This window comes from Myiozetetes cayanensis, unplaced genomic scaffold (assembly GCF_022539395.1).
Source record: "Myiozetetes cayanensis isolate MyiCay16 unplaced genomic scaffold, myiCay2020 scf12, whole genome shotgun sequence".
In the NCBI taxonomy this organism is placed as follows: domain Eukaryota; kingdom Metazoa; phylum Chordata; class Aves; order Passeriformes; family Tyrannidae; genus Myiozetetes; species Myiozetetes cayanensis.
Genome location: NW_026086826.1, coordinates 25,931,159 through 25,949,379, shown reverse-complemented (window position 1 = coordinate 25,949,379; position 18,221 = coordinate 25,931,159). Strand labels below are relative to the sequence as shown.

At 44.1% G+C, this 18,221-nt stretch overlaps 2 protein-coding genes across 4 annotated transcripts in view; one reads left to right on the top strand and one right to left on the bottom strand.

The window, feature by feature from the left end:
• The first annotated feature begins 52 nt into the window (after nt 1–52).
• CENPL (centromere protein L) lies at nt 53–5,173 on the top strand. The gene is made up of 4 exons (XM_050306732.1): nt 53–210; nt 349–600; nt 1,554–2,096; nt 2,957–5,173. The coding sequence occupies exons 1-4, from the start codon at nt 55–57 to the stop codon at nt 3,026–3,028; spliced, it is 1,023 nt and encodes a 340-aa protein (XP_050162689.1). The 5' UTR covers nt 53–54; the 3' UTR covers nt 3,029–5,173.
• Nucleotides 4,747–18,221, bottom strand: part of KLHL20 (kelch like family member 20) — a 26,035-nt gene continuing 12,560 nt past the window's right edge. For 2 of the 3 annotated variants that reach the window (XM_050306727.1, XM_050306726.1), the window contains 10 exons: nt 16,717–16,875; nt 15,059–15,153; nt 13,781–13,896; nt 12,777–12,960; nt 11,422–11,565; nt 10,716–10,849; nt 9,907–10,115; nt 7,941–8,047; nt 6,542–6,622; nt 4,747–6,457 (listed from right to left, as the gene is read on the bottom strand). In XM_050306727.1, the coding sequence (XP_050162684.1) occupies nt 6,427–6,457; nt 6,542–6,622; nt 7,941–8,047; nt 9,907–10,115; nt 10,716–10,849; nt 11,422–11,565; nt 12,777–12,960; nt 13,781–13,896; nt 15,059–15,153; nt 16,717–16,875 (1,260 nt within the window). In that variant the 3' untranslated portion in view covers nt 4,747–6,426. Of the gene's footprint in view, nt 6,623–7,940; nt 8,048–9,906; nt 10,116–10,715; nt 10,850–11,421; nt 11,566–12,776; nt 12,961–13,780; nt 13,897–15,058; nt 15,154–16,716; nt 16,876–18,221 lie in introns of all 3 variants that reach the window. The other variant, XM_050306728.1, reaches the window with a different exon arrangement.

Here is an 18,221-nt window from a genome sequence, read left to right as displayed (position 1 = left end):
GCGCCCCGCGCGCGCGGGGGCTGACGGGAGGCGGGTTCGAACAGCGGAGCGGCCATGGCGGCCATGGCGGTGGAGTCGGCGGAGGACGGGGCGGCGCGGACCCTGCCCAGCCTCGGGCGCCTCTCGCGGGGCCTGCCCTTCGGACGGGCACACGGCCGCCTCGGCACCAGCCCCAGCGGCCGTCTCGTCCTGGCGACGCCGCTCTCACAGGTACGGCCGGGCCGCCAGGCAGGGGAGGCGGCGGCGGCACCTCCCTGTCTTCCCCGCTTCCCCTCCCTTGTGCCCTCAGCCGCGCTGCCCCGCTCGCGAAACACATTTAACGGTATTCCCTTTTTTGTCCTGTCCTAGGAAAGCGGGGATCCGCAGAGAACAGCGCTTCTCCTGCGCAAAGCCTGGACGCTGTACAGCGTGACCCCCCTGTACCGCTTCTGCCGCGGCCGCCTCAGGGACTACGCGCGGCTGCTCAGCGCCTTCATCGCCGCCGAGAGGCAGAAGGGGCTAGCGGTGGAGGTGGGCGTCGAGCTGGACCTCAGAGTGACTCTGTCCAGCCTTCCCGAGCTCCAGGGTAGCAAGCAGGACCAGCCTGCCGTCCTCGTGCAGGTAAGGAGCCCGCCCGGCGGCTTTGGTAAGCGAGGTTTGCGTTTTACGAGCTGGTTTTGCCGTCATAAACCGCTCTCTTTAAAAAAAAGAAACCACCAGAAAACTATCTCCTAGTTGTATGGAGTAACTACTGTAGCATCCACTGAGACTGAATGAAACTGAGTCCTGTCTATTTTTAAATGGAACAGAGCATCATAGTCTTAAGCTGCACCAGGGTTGCACGAGGAGGAATTTCTTCACATAAAGGGGGATTACACATTGGAACGGGCTGCCCAGGGAGGTGGTGGAATCGCTGTCCCTGGAGGTGTTCAGGGAAAGACTGGACGTAGTCTAATTGGCAAGGTGGTGTTCTAATTGACAAGGTTGGACTCAGTAATCTCAAAGGTCTCTTCCAACCTAATTGATCCTGTGATCTCCTAAGCAATGCATACAGTTAACTGCAGTTCTCAGTTCAACTCCTCAACAGGATCAGAGCAAGACTATACAGAGCAATCTCTGTCTTATGTTTTAGTTCAGCAATTTACTGCCAGAACTCAAGTCATTTAGTTTCCTGAATAAAGCTGATATAACCACTCCTGGTCCCAGATTGACTCTAATCAATATTTCTGAAATGCTTTGCCACAAGTGAAATGTGCTACTGAAATGTCAAGTTCATTGTGGTAGTGGTTGTAGGAAGTACCATGGATTGGCTCTTTGGAATTAAGCATCATAGATCTCAGCACTGTTCCTAAGGAAGTGCTTTTTCCGCTGTTTTCAACATAATTGTACTCAACTTTCAGGGATGCAATGGACAGACTGAATAATTGTGTGTGTTTTACAGAAAACAGTGTTGCATGTGAGGTCCTGATAAAAAAAATTCTATCAAACACTTGAAACTATAAAACTGGTTTTGGCTAAAAAAAAAAAATCATACTTGCACTTCAGCATTCAAATGCTTCTTCTCCCCATCCCAGCTTTCTTCAAGGTCACAAGCTTCCCCCAAAAACTCAGAAGACAAGATCCTGTGGTCAGGCTGCTTCTGCTGCGTGTATGGAGATGATCTTTCCGAGAACATGCCGGAGGACTTCACTTGTTTACCTCTGTTCCTGGCGAATGGGGCAGAGAGCTACATGTCTGTTGTTGGAAACTGGTTCCAGAAGACTTTTGACTGCATCTTCCGCCGTCTGGCCATCAGCCCCTTCAACCTCAGCTGGATGGTGGCCATGTGGGCTGGGTGCAAAGTGGACAAAGCTGCCTCTGCCGTGGAACTCGTCTTCTCTGTCCCTCGCCTGCCCCAGCCTCTGGATATTTCATATGCCATCCACCCAGAGGATGCTAGAGCCCTGTGGGACACCATCCAAAAAACTCCGGGAGAGATCACTCAGGAAGAGGTGGATGTCTTCATGGACTGCCTTTACTCCCACTTTCATAGGCACTTCAAGATCCGCCTGTCAGCTACAAAACTGGTGAAGGTTTCTACAGCGATTGCCTCGGCACACTGTGATGGGATTGTAAAGGTGAGGCTTTAAGTAGCAGGTTAGCCAAATAAAATAGCTGCACCTGAAGGTTTCACTTTCCTTTTGCATGGTTTCCTACAAGAAGCTGTTAAACTCTTAAGCTTTTACTAGTCATATTTAGTTCTGGAGTTGGGAGAGCTGTCATTACAGTATTTTACTACTGTGTTGCAGCAGAGGCTACTAGTTTTGGACCAGAAATAGGCTGTGGTGTGAACAGGAGAATTTCTTTGGCCATAAAGAACTTTTTGGACTTAAAAAGATACCCACTTTAATCCAAAACCTTTAAAAAAATTCACTAGCTTTCTAATATTGTATTTTTTAAGATCCTTCACATGTAACCCTTCTCATAAAGAGGCTGGTCTTCCTATAAATATCTGTATAATAGCCTTCAAACCATTAAGAATAAATCCTTCAAGCAAGGCAATAATTTCTTCTGAGTTAAAGAACAGTTTGTGTAAATGCAGTTGCTTAAATTTAGCCTATGATGTGCCCTTCACAGGGCAACTGCAAACCACTGCATGTTAGTGTTACATTGCTCGTTTTTATCTGTAGTAGCTTAAAAGTGGCTGAAACAACTTTTTATGTTGCAGGTGGCTAAACACAAGGTATCTCAGGCTTTCTGAAGAAGGGTGCTCTTGTGGAATGAGTGTTGTGTAAATTCAGTCATGGCTTTTCATAATGGGGATAGAGTTCAAGTCAGATATATATTCAGGGAAAATAGGGTGATCCTTGGATACCTTGCAAACAACAACAGAGCAGCTGACTAAGCACAGGGACCACGGGGTAGCTGGCTTCCAAGCCTTTGAAGGTGTGGAAATCTGGCACCTGCAATTTTTTTTCATCATGTTTTTTTCTTGCAGATGCTACACAGCCAATACCTCTCTGGAGTGCTGATGCTACTGACCGAACTCGCAATCTCTCAGATACAGTGAGAGCCATTTCAGCAACTCTTCATGCTACAAAGGCTTCCTGTTGAATGATGTATGCTGGGAAACCAATAGGAAACTCATTCCTGCAGCATCTTCTTTCCTCTCATGTTGGTTGTCCAGAGCGGGACTATAATTCCTGCACTTAGCTCCGTTACAAGCTGTAACTCCATGCCATGCACAGCCAAGACAAGGAGACATTTTGCCCTAAAGAAGGGCTGCAGTACAGACTTGGGGTAGTTCCTGAGCACCTTTGTTTTATTAGAATCACTCTGTTCATTTATGTTTAGGAGATGAACCCTGATAGGTGTTTCTGTCGTTTCAAAGGGCGAGTTGGTTTTCTCTTAATTAGACAGCCCAAGCTACATAGACCTTAGCCTTAGCTAAACTGTGACTACTCTTGGGCTAGTCTAAATGCAAAATTCAGCACACATGGAAGAAGGAAGGTGAATGCTCTACAATCCAGGGCAGAAAAATCCAGATTTCTAGTTCCCTGCCTTATGTCCAGCCTGTTGGTCCTCTCAGCTGAATTAATACAAAGGAAGTGAGGTCTGTAGATAGGCTTTGCATGATGTTTGTATCTTGGATGTGATCCTGTAGGCCAGAGAGTTCTTGGGGTTAGAGCTGTGAGCTAAAATTTTATGTTGGTTCTCTCCCTTCTTGAGCAGGTAGCGCACAGTGCCTACCCAGAGATTAAAGGGGCCAAAAGGAAGTAGTACCTGCTAAGTCTTAAGATTTTTGTAATATAGTACTAAAGAAAGAAAATATTTTCTGTCTTTCATACACAGACTGGTCTTAAGGAAAGACCACCTATGCCTAATTAAATATTATTCTTGCATGGTGCTTATTTCCAACTATAGCTTACCTGACTAAACCACCACTTGTTACCTATTAAATAATTTTGGGAGCAGCAAAATTTAAAGTCTACTTTCTTGCTTCACACTTGTGCAGCATCTCTAGGTGCTGATGATTTGTGCTGTGAACCTTCTCCCTAAATAGGGATGCAAGTCTCCTTTCTTTTCCCAATGTAAAACTGCCTAACATGACATAACAGCATGCCTAGTTCCTAACCTATTTCCAGAATTTGACAAAGAAACATGCACTTGTTTTTAGATTCTTTACTAATTGAAGATGGATTGTTTTTCCATGTCAAGGCTGCAGTCTGTGGTAACTCTTACCCTGGTAAAAGGAGCTAAGTGATCTTCTGAAGATCTTGACAGCTCAGCAGCTACTTAAATTATCACTTCTGGTGCTTTATTTTCCTTCTTATTAAGTATCTTAGACAAGTTTGCTATCTGGAGTCAGAAGAGCACTGGACAGAGAGTACAAGGTGTCACAATAACTGGCACCTGTATTTGATTTGAAAACACAACTGTTATATCCAGGGTTTAGTTTTAAATCTAATGCTCAGCTCTTTCCAACAAATTTGCATAAAAAGGCTCTAAAACAACTAAATTCTCTATAGCCTTTTTCAACCTCTCCTTGTCTTGTCCTCACTGATAACTGCAGTTAAGTGAGCAGAGATAGATTTACCCAGATATTTAGCAGAGATGCTTCCTTCCAGAAAAAAGCTGATTCTGAGTGATGTGTTTCTAACTGAAGGGTAACACTAAACAGCAGAGGTTTAAGTCCATTTTACTTGGACTGGTATTTGAAAAAAAGACTCCAGCATCTGTGTCCACATAATTCATACCCCACCGCTTTCACCCCAAGGAACAAACCAAGAACAGCATAAAAGAAATTTATTAAGATAGCACTATTTATACAAGTTACTCATGCTAGAAAAAAGCATAAATGATACATGTAAACATTTGTTTACAGAATACTTATTTTCCTTGTAAAGGTGCAAATGATCTCCAATGTAAACACAAGAATACCAACCTTTAGAGGGAAAGGGGCTTTTAAAAAAAGGTTTAATGACCCATTTATGACTGTAGTGTAATTTTTACTATATTCAAGCACATTAAAGTCTGAGTTACATGAATCAAACTATGAAATTAAAGAACTTAAGATGTCAGCACTTGCCTTTTCCCATCTCAAGAATTTACAGTCCTCCTACTCTTTTAAACCCAGATTTAGTAAAGTCCACAGTTAGATCAAGTGCAAAAGGTCATTCTTTCATACTCAATAGAAATTACAATACAAACAGAACCATTGAGTCTTGAGTTTTCCTTCCTCTACCTCCACCCCTGGATGCCTCCAGTTACATTGCCAGCAAACAGTCCTTCCCCTCCAAAATCTAATGAGCCTCTTACCTTTCCCTGCTCTAAATATACACAGGCAAAGTGCACAAAAATCACTAAAAGGGAGGGCACCATCTCATCATGGTCTGGAATTCTAAAGACACAGACGAGGGCAGCTGAGGTGGTGTTGGTCTAAACCTTTTTCAGCAGGAAGGAGCTGGCTGCAGGTCTGCCCTTCTAGCAAGAGCACAAGAAGTGAATGTCAGAATTAACACACGATACCTGCACCCCAGCTTCAGGCAAGAACTGATACCTAGCGGGCAACAGGAGGAAAAAGGCTTTTGTAAGTGAGCAGATGTTTCAAGGTTCACATACAGGGCAGAGGAGAGATAAAAGCTGAACTTTAGTACCATACACTGTACAGTAAAAAGGCAATCGCTAGAAATCCTTTTTTCTCTCACCTGTTTTTGGGCACTTCACTGATTCAGTCAATAGATGAGAGTTCCAGTTCTACTTCTTGCCTCTAGCAAGAGTGGAAAGATACTCAGGGCACCCATCCTCACAGCTCTCTTGTACTCTAAGAGACCCTAAATCATACCACAAGGGCTGGAACCACAATAGCTGGCAGGACATGGCCCTGCCCAAACCACCACCTGGTCGAAATGCAAATCACACAAATACACACATATATATAAAATACATATATATAGATAAATATATATATGCACACATATATATGTATATAAAAAGCTGGAACTATCGCTGTGAGCGACTCAAAAGAAAATACATGATACAAAGTAAATGAAAAAATAAATATACTCTGTGCACAGAAAAGCTTCTGTGCAAAAGGTGGCACCTTGCAGGTCAAGTACTTCTTTGAAGCTCTCTGTAAATAAGGCAAAAGCAATGTTTTCTGTATCACTTTTCTCTTTCGCCCACCAAACAGCTGCCACATCCACTGCTCACACAGCAGGAAACCCTCCTCCTTGCCAGACTCCCAGTACAGCATGTAGTCTCTATGTCAGCATTGTTTACGCTACAATAACTGTTACAGTTTGGTTTATTTGAAAAATGTAGACTATTTAGAAAAAATACGGACATAAGCAACACTTCTACTTTTGTCCAATGGTTCCTGGAGTCTGACAACGTGGTCTCCCGTTGGGCACACTCTCACAGAAGTCATTTTTGTAATTCCATAGAAAGAGTCACCGGCTCAAAGAGTTACATTGGATCTAGACCGTGCATATTAGAGCTGCAAAGAGGTCCAGTGTCAACAAGTCTCTTCAGTTTTTCTAGGAATGAGAACCAAGGGAACTCCCTCCCGCTGGATGCTTACCATATATGGGATTCACAGTGTGTCATTTTGATAACTCCTACGCCTCCTCCCAGCCGCCGGTAGTTCATCCCGCCATACAACCTGCAAGGACAAGGTTTTGGAGTCACACTGGTTCACAACCCTCATGGAGACCCCACGGGGACCAGCCCTAGGGAGCACAATCTGGAGCTATCATGGGAAAAAAAACCCAACCAGCCCCAGTGAGCACACTTAGACCATCACTCATTTAAAGTAGATGGTGAAGAAGTTGGATAGCACACCTCACACACTTCCAAGGTAAACAGCTGTATTTTCTCAGGCCTTTGTCTCTCAAAACAGATACTGCTTCTCCTTTTGACACCAGATTGGTGTTACTCAAGTAATGACTCCTTTCTCCCTGTCTGAATACACAAGAAAACAACTTTGCAGGCTCTAGCTGACCTTGGGCTACATTTTGGGTAACACGGGAGCAAGAAGAGGTTTGCTCCTTACAATTCAACTGCTTTTACTTCTAATTATTTTAGTAATTTTATATTGTAATACCCTAAATTCAGCTGATTCAACCAAGATGTAATGCATCCCAAGCACCATCTATTTATGAAATGATGCCTGCATTTCATATGGCTATCTGATCCCTATAGACTCCAGCATCCTAAGCATTTCAGCTGCATATTCCCATGGCTCAACAAACAAGGGGACATTCCTCCACTGCTGCTTGTGACAGCCTTTCTCAGCAGGAAAGGGTTAAACTAATATTATTACCAGTAGGAATAAGGACATTAATTTCCCTCTATTCCCCACTCCTGCCAGATTACTACAGCAGCAAAACACCCAAATAATTTTGAAACCAATTAGATTTGGGAATTAATACACAATCAATTGCTTTCAAGTATAGTTATGACTAGAAAGGCTACTTTTCCTATTTTCTGCTCCGTACCTATTTTGGATCAGCAATTTAATATTATTTCTCTCAGCTTATACACCAGATGAAATTCTTCCAATTGCTGTCTTTCAGACTTAAGGGAATAAACATCAGAATTCTAAAGTGTTCTGTTTGAGCTCCTCCAAAAGGATTAGGAAATCAAGCCTCAGCTTGAAAGCAAAAACATAGTAGGCCAAATTCTGCATCATGGCTGTGAGCTCCTTCTGCTAAGGGCAAGCTTAGTTTTACTGGGAAGCAGAAGACTCAGCCCAAAACAAAGACAAGGGGCATATTGGGATGCTTTTCAAAATGTGATTCTTTCTTACACTTCCATACAAGGCAATAGCCACAATGTGAGTGTTGTGCTGGCTCTACCACACCTAAGGTCTTCGCTGTGGTGTGCATCACCTTTCCAGTTTGTCTGGGACAGCTCCAGCTGGGTGGCAGCAGCTCCAGCTGGATTTCACTACTGGATTGTTTCCCAAACTCAACAGTTACCTCCACGTGTTAGCATCTGGATCAAACACCTCAATGGTCTTCAAGTACGTTGTGCCATCAAAACCCCCCACTGCCATGAGCTGTCCATTCACCACAGCAAGGCCAACCTGCAAAACAGCCATCACAGACAGCAGCTACTTAGCTGGCATGTCCTGAAAAGAAGGGATGAAATGAAAACATTAATAAAAGGATTTAATAACCATGTTTGGTGAAAGGCAGTCTGCAGGAGAGGGTTGGGGTATTTTTCTTCAGGGTATGGCAGAAATAAAATATCCTAAAAAATGAGACATGGGAAGTTAAACATATATCTCAAACTAGACAATCTCTTAAAGAAAAAGCAGAAGGTTCCCCCTATTGACAGCTACAAGAAGTAGAACCATTTGAATGATAATAGATACAAGAGAATCTAAATGTTTTCCATCCAAAACTTATGTTCTGAATTGAAATTCTTCCTCAAGTGTGAGTTGCTGTGACTTCCAGCCCGCAGCCTGGAACACTTACTTAATGTAGAAGAAACACAGGTCCCAAACCTCTCAGGCTGAGGCTTGGACCACCTGTAAATCATGTTGGCCCCCAGCCTTTCTGCTTAGCCATTCTGCAGAAGCACAAAATCACTGAAACGTCAAATATATGATCACTTCCAGCAGCAAACATGTAGTATAACAGAGAGAGAGCAGGAACACCATGTAAAATGGTCCCTGTTTTGGCTTTGTGGAAGTCAGAAGACTCAGGAAGGATGCAGATACAGATGCATCTGTTAAGCAGTTTCTACAGAAAGCAAATACAGAAGCAGATGATAAAAAGTCAGTGTCTAATCAGTAACTAAAACGAACAGTGTTGGACAGCGTACCATGTGCTTTGATGACAAACAAAAACATGTTCTCTGCCTCCAAAACCAGTAGTTGCTCAAATTACGATTCACAGATGCCTCACCAGGCACTGAAATACTAACATACAGATAAGAACTAATCCATTCTTTACTATATAATCCAATATCCAGTGATAAATATTCATAACATCTGCATGTGCCCAAACACAATGACTACTTAAAACACTGTGTTAAATCTTTCGTTCTACAGAAAGCACCAAGATTAGCAGTTGATGAGAACATGGTGTCACTCTCTATACTCATAGGATTCAGTGAAGAGAGGCAACAAAGTAAGTGAAAGCCCAGATACCCTGTTCCCACACACACATCTCAAGGCAATGAAACAACTTGGAAGGCTGGAAATTTGTATCTAAATACATATCTAATGTTAAATATCTAACGTTACCAATTTCCCAGCTTTTTCCTGGGAATGTGGTGTTTTCACCTCCTACTTCATCCAGAGAGACTCAGGTATTAATTTTGATAGCGTTCTTTAACAGTATCTCATACCAAGTGCAGCTATTTCACCAAGTAAAAACCTAAAACCTCCTCTGCTTCAAGCCTAAGTAGTTGATTCCATACCAGGGACCAAAAATATTTAAAAAGACCCTCAAATGACTCCATTTTCCCATCCTCAGGCACTTTAAACATCTGTCTAGGGCAAAACACGGCTACCACTTCATTCTCTAGTCTTGCTAGAGAGCTTTTTGCAAACCTTTCCCCTCACAGAGAAATCAGACACACAGAGAAATCAGACACACAGAGAAATCAGACACACAGAGAAATCAGACACACAGAGAAATCAGACACACAGAGAAATCAGACACACAGAGAAATCAGACACACAGAGAAATCAGACACACAGAGAAATCAGACACACAGAGAAATCAGACACACAGAGAAATCAGACACACAGAGAAATCAGACACACAGAGAAATCAGACACACAGAGAAATCAGACACACAGAGAAATCAGACACACAGAGAAATCAGACACACAGAGAAATCAGAGGGAAAAAAACCCACAAGCTGACACTACCCTGTGCTCTCACCACATGATTATGTGTGGTATAGACAAGCAAACCAAGCGAAACTCACTCCGCTCCGGCGGGACGTCATGGCCACAACAGGAGACCACTGGTTGGTCCGAGGGTTGTATCTCTCAGCACTGCTGAGCTCTGTTGTATCATCCCTGCCTCCCACAGCATAGATCATGTCCTGGTACACGGCACAGCCCAGGTGTTTCCTCCTCGTCCCCATGGGTGCGATGGTGTGCCAGCGGTTCTCCTGGGGGTTGTAGCGTTCCACTGCAGAAGAAACAACACAGTTTTGGACAACAAGGCTGGCAGGCACTGGGGGTTTGCACTTTTGAACACTCGTCCAAAGTCTTGCTGTAAAGACACTACGATTTCCACACAACAAAGGTATGATGAACCAGTGTGTTCTCTCTTTTCTTCCAAAGAACACTTGTTATTATCTCTCCTGTCTCCAGACCTATACAACCAATCACATCCAGATCTTCACTCAAGAGGGAGCTGGCAATGCTACAAACTGACCTGCATTACCATCTTGCAGCAGTTTTACCTTTGGCACCTTCCTTCCTACAGCAGAAAAGGGCTGCTGCAGGAAAAAAAGATGTGCTTGCAACCGCTATGCAAATGATCAAAGCATTGCATTCAGGACACACTACCAAATGCAGCACTGAGGAATTAAAATATGACACACACAACTACGTAATAGAGGCTCACAAGCCTGGAGAGTGAATTACTGTATAGAAAAATACTATTTAAAGAAGAAAAAGCACCTCAAACTGATCACTGTCTGATTCAACAGCCATTTGGGGACACTAAGGACAAATAGGACCTTGACAAGTGCTGACTGGAATTAAGGGACAGTGAAAGGCATACCAGTATTGAGAGGAGAAGTTCCATCAGAGCCTCCCACAGCATAGAGGAAGCCTCCCAGCACAGCCACTGCAACTCCCAGGCGCCTGGTGCTCATGGAAGCCACTCGAGTCCATTTGTTTTCTTTGGGATCATACCTGGCACAAGAATAAACACTGGAGTTTAGTGAAGTGTTGACATCTTCACAAAGGGGCAGCAAGACTGGCCTGGACTTGATCCCTATAGGCCCCTGCCAACTCAATGTTCTGTGATTCTCTCCAAAACAAATAATAAATATAATAATAATGGCCAGTCTTCGCGAGCGAAGATCCGGGGAAGGTCTTTACACCTTCCAGCCTGCGCATTGGATTTTTTAGGTGAGACACAGTGTGCGCGGAACTGAGCCCACCCTTTAATCCTAAGGTTCATCTGCCGGGGCCAAGCGAGCTTGGACGGTGGCAGCGAGGTCCTCAGGACGTAGATGGGTTGCCTTTAGGGGCTAACGAGCTCCATCTGCCCGGGGAGTGTCCCTGACCGGGAATCGAACCCGGGTCTCGGCTGTGACAGCGCTGCGCCCTTAACCACTAGACCACCAGGGGCTCCTTCCAAAACAAAATCACTCTAAGATCTGTACAGTTTCTACCTCCTCTCCAGCTTGTCTTACATCAACCGACCCTCTTTATCCATGCACCCCACATCTTCCTCTTTTTATTTTTGTAATAAAAAGTACCTTTCCACAATGTTGAGACAAGAGACGCCATCTTGGCCACCCACGGCATAGAGGTAGCCTCCCAGAACTGCTACTCCAACACTGGTCCTGCAGGTGCTGGTGGGGGCCACATCACTGCTCCACTGATTGGTCTTGGGATCATACCTGGAAAAAACCAGCACAAATTACCTGTCTAGGTCTGCTTTAGATTCTCCTATGTTCAGGAGCTACTAAGGCTGTGAAACCTGCCTATCTTGAGCTTAAACTGCAACACAGCTCTTTGTAAGTCAGATAAAACCCCTGAAGTGATATAATGCATCCAAGTACATGTTATTCTGGAGATGTTCAACTGCAGCTTGAGATGATTCAAGTTGAAGATCAAAGGTTTAGGTTCCTGAGATAGCAGGTTAGCAGGGACTGGCTGGCATGTGGTAACTTGCAGCTACGCAAAGAGCAGCAACCAGTTACTCTGCTCTGTGTTCTCTGCAGTTCACATGAGAACTCAGCCAGCACTGTGACCTCCACTTCCAGATGAAAGATGAAGGAACCAGATGGACTTGGGAATCCAGAGACAAGGGAACATGGTGCATAGCAAGAAAGTGCAGGACGTGGGAGATGTAAGGCTACAGTCACGGCTTGGGAAGCTGGGACTATGCAAGGAGATAGGTGGGAAGATGGGGAGGCCCAAGGAGGGAGGAGATATATTTATATAGCTTACTGGATTTGTTACACAGCCAAGATTTAGAGTACTAGAAGATTTGAGTCATGTTTTGAGTACAAGATTTGAGTCCTGTGGCTTTTAGGCATGAGAACTGCCATATGCAGTTCCTAAAAACAGGAAGCTTAGTAAAACTTGTTAGACTTAAGTCTTTCACAGGTCTAAAACTAACCTATTTTTCTTCTTCTGTCTAAGTGCCAAGGTTCCTTAATTCTCTAGTTGCCACTCCACAATAAAATTCCAGGATCTTTCCCTCAACAAATAAGAAATGCTTACTGTAACCTCACCTTCATAAACGCTAAAAGACAAACCGGCAATTGCAAAGGAGGTTAACCAGGATCATCACTCGTCCCAACAATTATACCCAGACCCATCTCTTAGAGATTCCTACCCTATTCCAAAGGCTATGGCTTGTCCCATTAAGCTGGGGATAACATGACACAAGCTGCTATGCATGAAGTCCTAGTTCAGCAGCAAACCAGCACAGTATTGAAGGAGTGTGCAAGGGAGGAGGAAATATAGGTAACATGTAATATAAATTTCAGGTTTTCAGTAGAACAAGAACACACTTGGCAAAACGAACTCATTTCTAAGAGGCTGCACACAGGTTTAAACATTCAGAGTGAGCATTCTGCACAGCGGCCTTATGGAGACTTACCTTTCTACACTGTTAAGATATGAGGAACCGTCGTGGCCTCCCACAGCATAGAGGAGATCATCCAGAACACTGACTCCAACGCCACAGCGCCTTTTGCTCATGGAAGCCACCATCCTCCACTCGTTGGTCTGAGGGTCGTAGCGCTCCACACTGGAAATCGCATCCCCGCTACACCAGCCCCCCACTGCAACCAAACACAGGAGACAGTGCCATTCAAACACCCTGAGCTGACTCACTGCATGAGCTCCTGGTACAAATAATCCCTTTGGACTCTGCCAGCCATGACCCAATAGCCCCATCTCTGAGTCATTCTGAAGTTCATAATTAGTATGATTTTCAATAGCATTAACTTAAGTTCGGAAATACTGTGGCATTCACAGCACCAAAGAAATCACACAAGTAAGAAAGTGTAAGTTAAGGTAAACCTCCAAATATTAATGCACGGGTCACTTCACAAATATGTTGTCGAGAATGGCATTATGGGAACACTACCACCAGAAAATCCTGCCTGGAGTCTCCTGTCCTAAGCCAGCAGGGATGATACACAGAATCATAGGATATTCTGAGATGGAAGGGACCCACTAGGATCATCGAAGTCCGACTCCTGGCCCTGCATGGGACAGCCCCAAAGATCATACCATGCGCCTGAGAGCATTGTCCAAGCGCTCCTTGAGCTCTGTCAGGCTCGGGGCTGTGACCACTTCCCTGGGGTGCCTATTCCAGTGCCAGACCATGCTCTGGGTGAAAAACCTTTTCCTAAAACCTAACCTAGACCTCCTTTGGCACAGCTTCATGCCATTCCCTCAGGTTCTATCACTGGTCACCCTGCCCCTCTGATTCCCCCCGAGACGAAGCTGCAGGGTGCGATGAGGTCTGTCCTCAGCCTCCTTTCCAGGTTGAACAAACCAAGTGACCTCAGCCACTCATGTGTGGTCCCTCTAGACCCTTCACCATCTCTGCAGCTCTCCTTTGGGCACTACACACACATCTGCAAAGATACACACCTGCAAAGAGCACCTCTCCACAGCGGATGGGTTTGCGTGGCCTAGTTCTTGGTCCCTGCATCAGCGGCCGCTCTTGGGGCAACAGCAGATAGTTTTTAGCTTCATCTACTAGATCCCTGTGTGAGACAGGAAAATGTTAATTCCTAAAGCTCAGCTGCAGTCTCAGGAGAAGGTATGAATCAGAACTGACGAGAAGAGCAGCCAGCACTAGGCATGCTCTTCAGATATTCACAGATCAGACAAGTGCATAAACAGCTCTGGTTTAAACTCACAGTGTCAACCTAAATACTCATTAGCTGTTTACAAGCCATTTACACAGTCACAGGAGTAAACCAGTACCAATATTTGGCCAGAGTTAATAAAAGATATCACTTGCTATAAAAAGACTGATAAAAAACTATGACAAGATATTCATCAGGCTTGCTGTCCAGAAAAGAAAAACCCAGTCTACCTCAAGCTAAAATTTATCAGTTGTTTTGCCTCAGAACAGAACAGGAGTTGTAAAGCACACAAATACAGAATACACATACAACCAATAGATGGAGATAGTACCCTTTGATGAATATTTTCTCCATCAGCTCTGGTCAGCTCACACTGTCCATCCATTCATGACTTGCCACCTGGACTAATCCTAATATTCCAAACCCTTGAATAAAACAAAAAAAGAAAAAAAACGTCCTCCTTCCCTCTACAAATGTGGAATTCCCCCAGTATGAATGCTTATTCAGTAAGAGTTCAGCCGATCCCCTGGACATTTTTACAACAAGCACAAGATAAATTGTGTGCTTCATGGATGATACAGAACTCTGCAGAGCCAAAAAGGTGACACTCGTACCATAAGAGGGGGAAATGACAACTTCCCTGCATTAGCACTGTGGGAAAGAGCAGACTCTAATCCCAGAGTCCAATTCAATTATCAAAGTGCAGACATTTTACATAGAAAAACTACTTGAACTCTTACTGAGATCATCACGAAAGCCACGCAAAGCTAAGCTGTAATAAAAGGCCATGACTAGAGGCGGAAAAAAAAGGCAAAATGGAAATCAATACAATGAAAGGTCAAACCAACAGCCAAACTGCACACTCAAAGTTTGCTATTTCACTGAAAACTAGAAGGAAGAAAAACACTTCTAGGAAGACAGAAAACACTTTTTCTTGCTTCTCTTTTTCTCCCAGTTGCAAAAGATGAAATTGTGAGGCATCACCCACTTAGCACTGACAAATCATCACAGTTTCAGAGAATAACACAATCCAATTTTGTGAATCACTGAGATTTACCGGCATTCCTCATCACTCTTAATTAGCGGATCAGAACCCACTGTACCCACAAGGAACTTGGGACTCAGCAGTGGCAGGCGGACATGCTGCAGGACCTGAAACACAAAACAGAACGTAACTAGTGAGCCACATATACCCACAGAGATGCAAGAAGCCAAATGGAAAACAAAAGAATCATAGAATGCTTTAAATCCCTTCCAACCCAAACACCATCTGGTTCCAATTCCTCTGACATGAGGAGGGACTCCTTCCAGTAGACCAGGTAGCTTCAGAGCTTCATCCAGCCTGGTCTTGAACACTTCCAGGGATGGGGCAACCACAGCTTCTCTGGGCAACCTCTTCCAGTGCGCCTCACCATGCTCACAGGGAAGAACTGCTTCCGAATATCCAATGTAACCTTGCCCTCTGTCAGTCTGAAGCCATTCCTCCTTGCCCTGTCTTTCCTAGCCCTATCAGCTTGTAGGATAACTTCAGGTACTGGAGGGCCACAATTAGGTCACCCCAAAGCCTTCTCTCTTCCAGGCTGAACAATTCTCTCAGCCTTTCCTCACAGGAGAGGTGCTCTATCCTTCTAATCATCTTGGTGTCCTCTGAGTTTGCTCCACAGTGGCTAACCAATTTTGATAAACAGTTAATAATTCCTATGGACACATCCAGGGGCATTTACGTACCCAAAACCTGGCACTTTAGTTAAATACAGCTCATCTTACAGCACCTTTGCCTTTTCAATATACCAATTTAGATACCCAGGAGAAAATCAGTCTTTGGAAGGGGACAATCCACTGGACCTATTAACAGCTGAAAACAAAGTCACAGTTGGAAATGTAACATTTAAAAAATGACAAAATGTCAATACATTTGCCTGAACGCTAATTTAGTTAGTAGTTTTATCAACCACTTAGCTCTCTTAAACCTGAGTGGTATTGCAGAGCAAATGAACAATAAGTAATAACACTCCTTTCACAATGGTTTAGAATTTGGAGGTGTAAGCAGGTATAGACAGTTATAAAAGCATTAAGAGCTGCCTTGAGAACATCAGGTTTTTCCAGTTTGGTTTGTTTATTTAAAGTCATTTTCAAAAGCTTTCCAGTAAATAAAGTTGTATTTAATGTCTACTTCCAAAGCAGAAACACTGAGGTAGGCAGACATGCACCTCTTTTGATCAGCCAGCCTGAGACTTCAGAGGCTTTGGGCTGACAGCTTTGTCAAAATGGGTTCTGCTCTGTGAAATGCCTTGGCTTAGATGAAGCACTGCATTCCAACAAAGCCATTCTGACAAGCTCCATGAGGGCTGAGGCACAAATCAAGAAGCAGAGCTTAGAGATGCACCGCAAACCAAGACGAGTGTTTTCTTCTCCACTTTGTTTTTCATACAACACTCAAAAGCAGTGCAGGCAGGTTTGTCTGGACAGACGGCTGGAGTGAGCTAATTTAGCAAGTCCTACATGGAAACAATCCAACAAATTCCCTATTTAAGGTTCTAGCCAGTACAGCTTCCAGCCTAGATGAAGGGACAGTGCAAGCCACCTAACACAGGTGGGAGTAGAAAGAAGTTCAGTGGCTCTCTGTGCATTCAGAACTGCTGTGGCACCCCTCTATGACCGCCTCCTCCACCCCCTGGATAAAGTAGCCAGGAATGTTACTGTGGTCAGGATTACCTGTGGCAGCTGTGGTCTTCTTTCCTGAATGCTGTACTTCACCCAGGCCATCACGGCATTGAACACTTGCTCTTCGCTGCGCACATTTAACTCGTCGCTGGATATTATGTCTATGAGCTGATTGGCAGGAAGCAGCATGAACTCCTCGCTCTCCATTACCTGGGAAAGCAAAAAAAGTAAGAAAGTAAGGACCAAAGCACCAGAGCCACCACTCTAGCACTTTATGGACTAAGCCAGTAATATGTCAAATACCCATGAGTTTCAACACCAGCATATGAAGGGTTTGCTGCACAGAGAAAGAACTGCAGTCAGTCGCTACCAACACAACAAGGGCCCTTTTAGATGGGGATGCAAGTAACAGGGAATTTTACACCAAGTTTTTTTATAGGACACTTCTAAAGGGTTAAACCACAAAACACACTGATCGGGTTTCAAAATTTAGGAAAAAACAAAGCCCTTCTTTAAAATCAGTCTCCTTGTCTGCAGTGCTTAATATATAAGGCAGAAATAATACTGTGATAAATATGTGACTCAAAAGCTATTTTGGGGTAGAGAGATTCACAAGAAAAACAAAACAGTGCACAAAAATAAGAGTCTCAAACAAGTTACCAGAGGCACTGCAGAGAACATGGAAAGCCTGAATACTGATTTGTGACAGACCAGAAAATATTTCAGGAGAGGGACTCATTTGATCCTGCCTCTTTGATTTGCTCTAAATATATACATGGAGTATGCACAAGTGGAGATGCACTAAAGAGGGAACCAGAGCCTCCTGAGCCCCTAAGGACTGATCTCTTGTGAAATTCAAGCCACTGACAATCTGCAAACACATTAATTCCTTCAGCATCCAAGATAGCAACCAAGTTTCTCAAGAGGCTTTGGCTGCAGCCGGAGGACTGCTCACACAGCACAGCACAGAGCACACATGAGTCACAAACACTGCCTCGAGAGCTCGCACACAATCACAGCTCCTGCACAGACACCAGGTAGACGGGAAAGATGCAAGGATCAAAATAAAAACTGCAAAAATGGCTTGACTGATAACCGCCAGCTTGGCTCCCCTACAGGCATCCCCAGTCTGTAGCTTGTAATCTCCGAGAGGTTCAGTGGCTTGTCCTTACCATTTGCGACATTAGAATTCTGTGACTTACTTCATGATTTGCTGCATAAATTAAAGAAAAACATTCTTTGACACATCTCAACAGCAATCAGCTGTGCAGTCCTTTTAATTATCTAAAGAAGTTATTTAAGGGCACTGAACGAACATGCAGGAATTGCCAAGTAACTGACAACAGAAAATATTGTTAAAAAAGAACACAGCAGACAATAAGATCCAGACTTGGTTCTTGGGTCCTACGGGCTTCCAGGGGCAGTAAGGGCCACAACAAGGCTAGCCCACACACTGCTTAGGCCTTAGACTAAGAACTGGGTTGGTCATAAAAGATCTTTACCAGCATTTTTCCACAGTCTCCCTCCCTTCTACAAAAACAAGTTTATGTGTAAAC

Bases quoted from the DNA above. Each gene is read 5' to 3' on its own strand.
- CENPL (XM_050306732.1), top strand. From the start codon at position 55: ATGGCGGCCATGGCGGTGGAGTCGGCGGAGGACGGGGCGGCGCGGACC. The intron at 211-348 runs GTACGGCCGGGC...GTCCTGTCCTAG, and splicing joins TGGCGACGCCGCTCTCACAG to GAAAGCGGGGATCCGCAGAG. The intron at 2,097-2,956 runs GTGAGGCTTTAA...TTTTTCTTGCAG, and splicing joins ACTGTGATGGGATTGTAAAG to ATGCTACACAGCCAATACCT.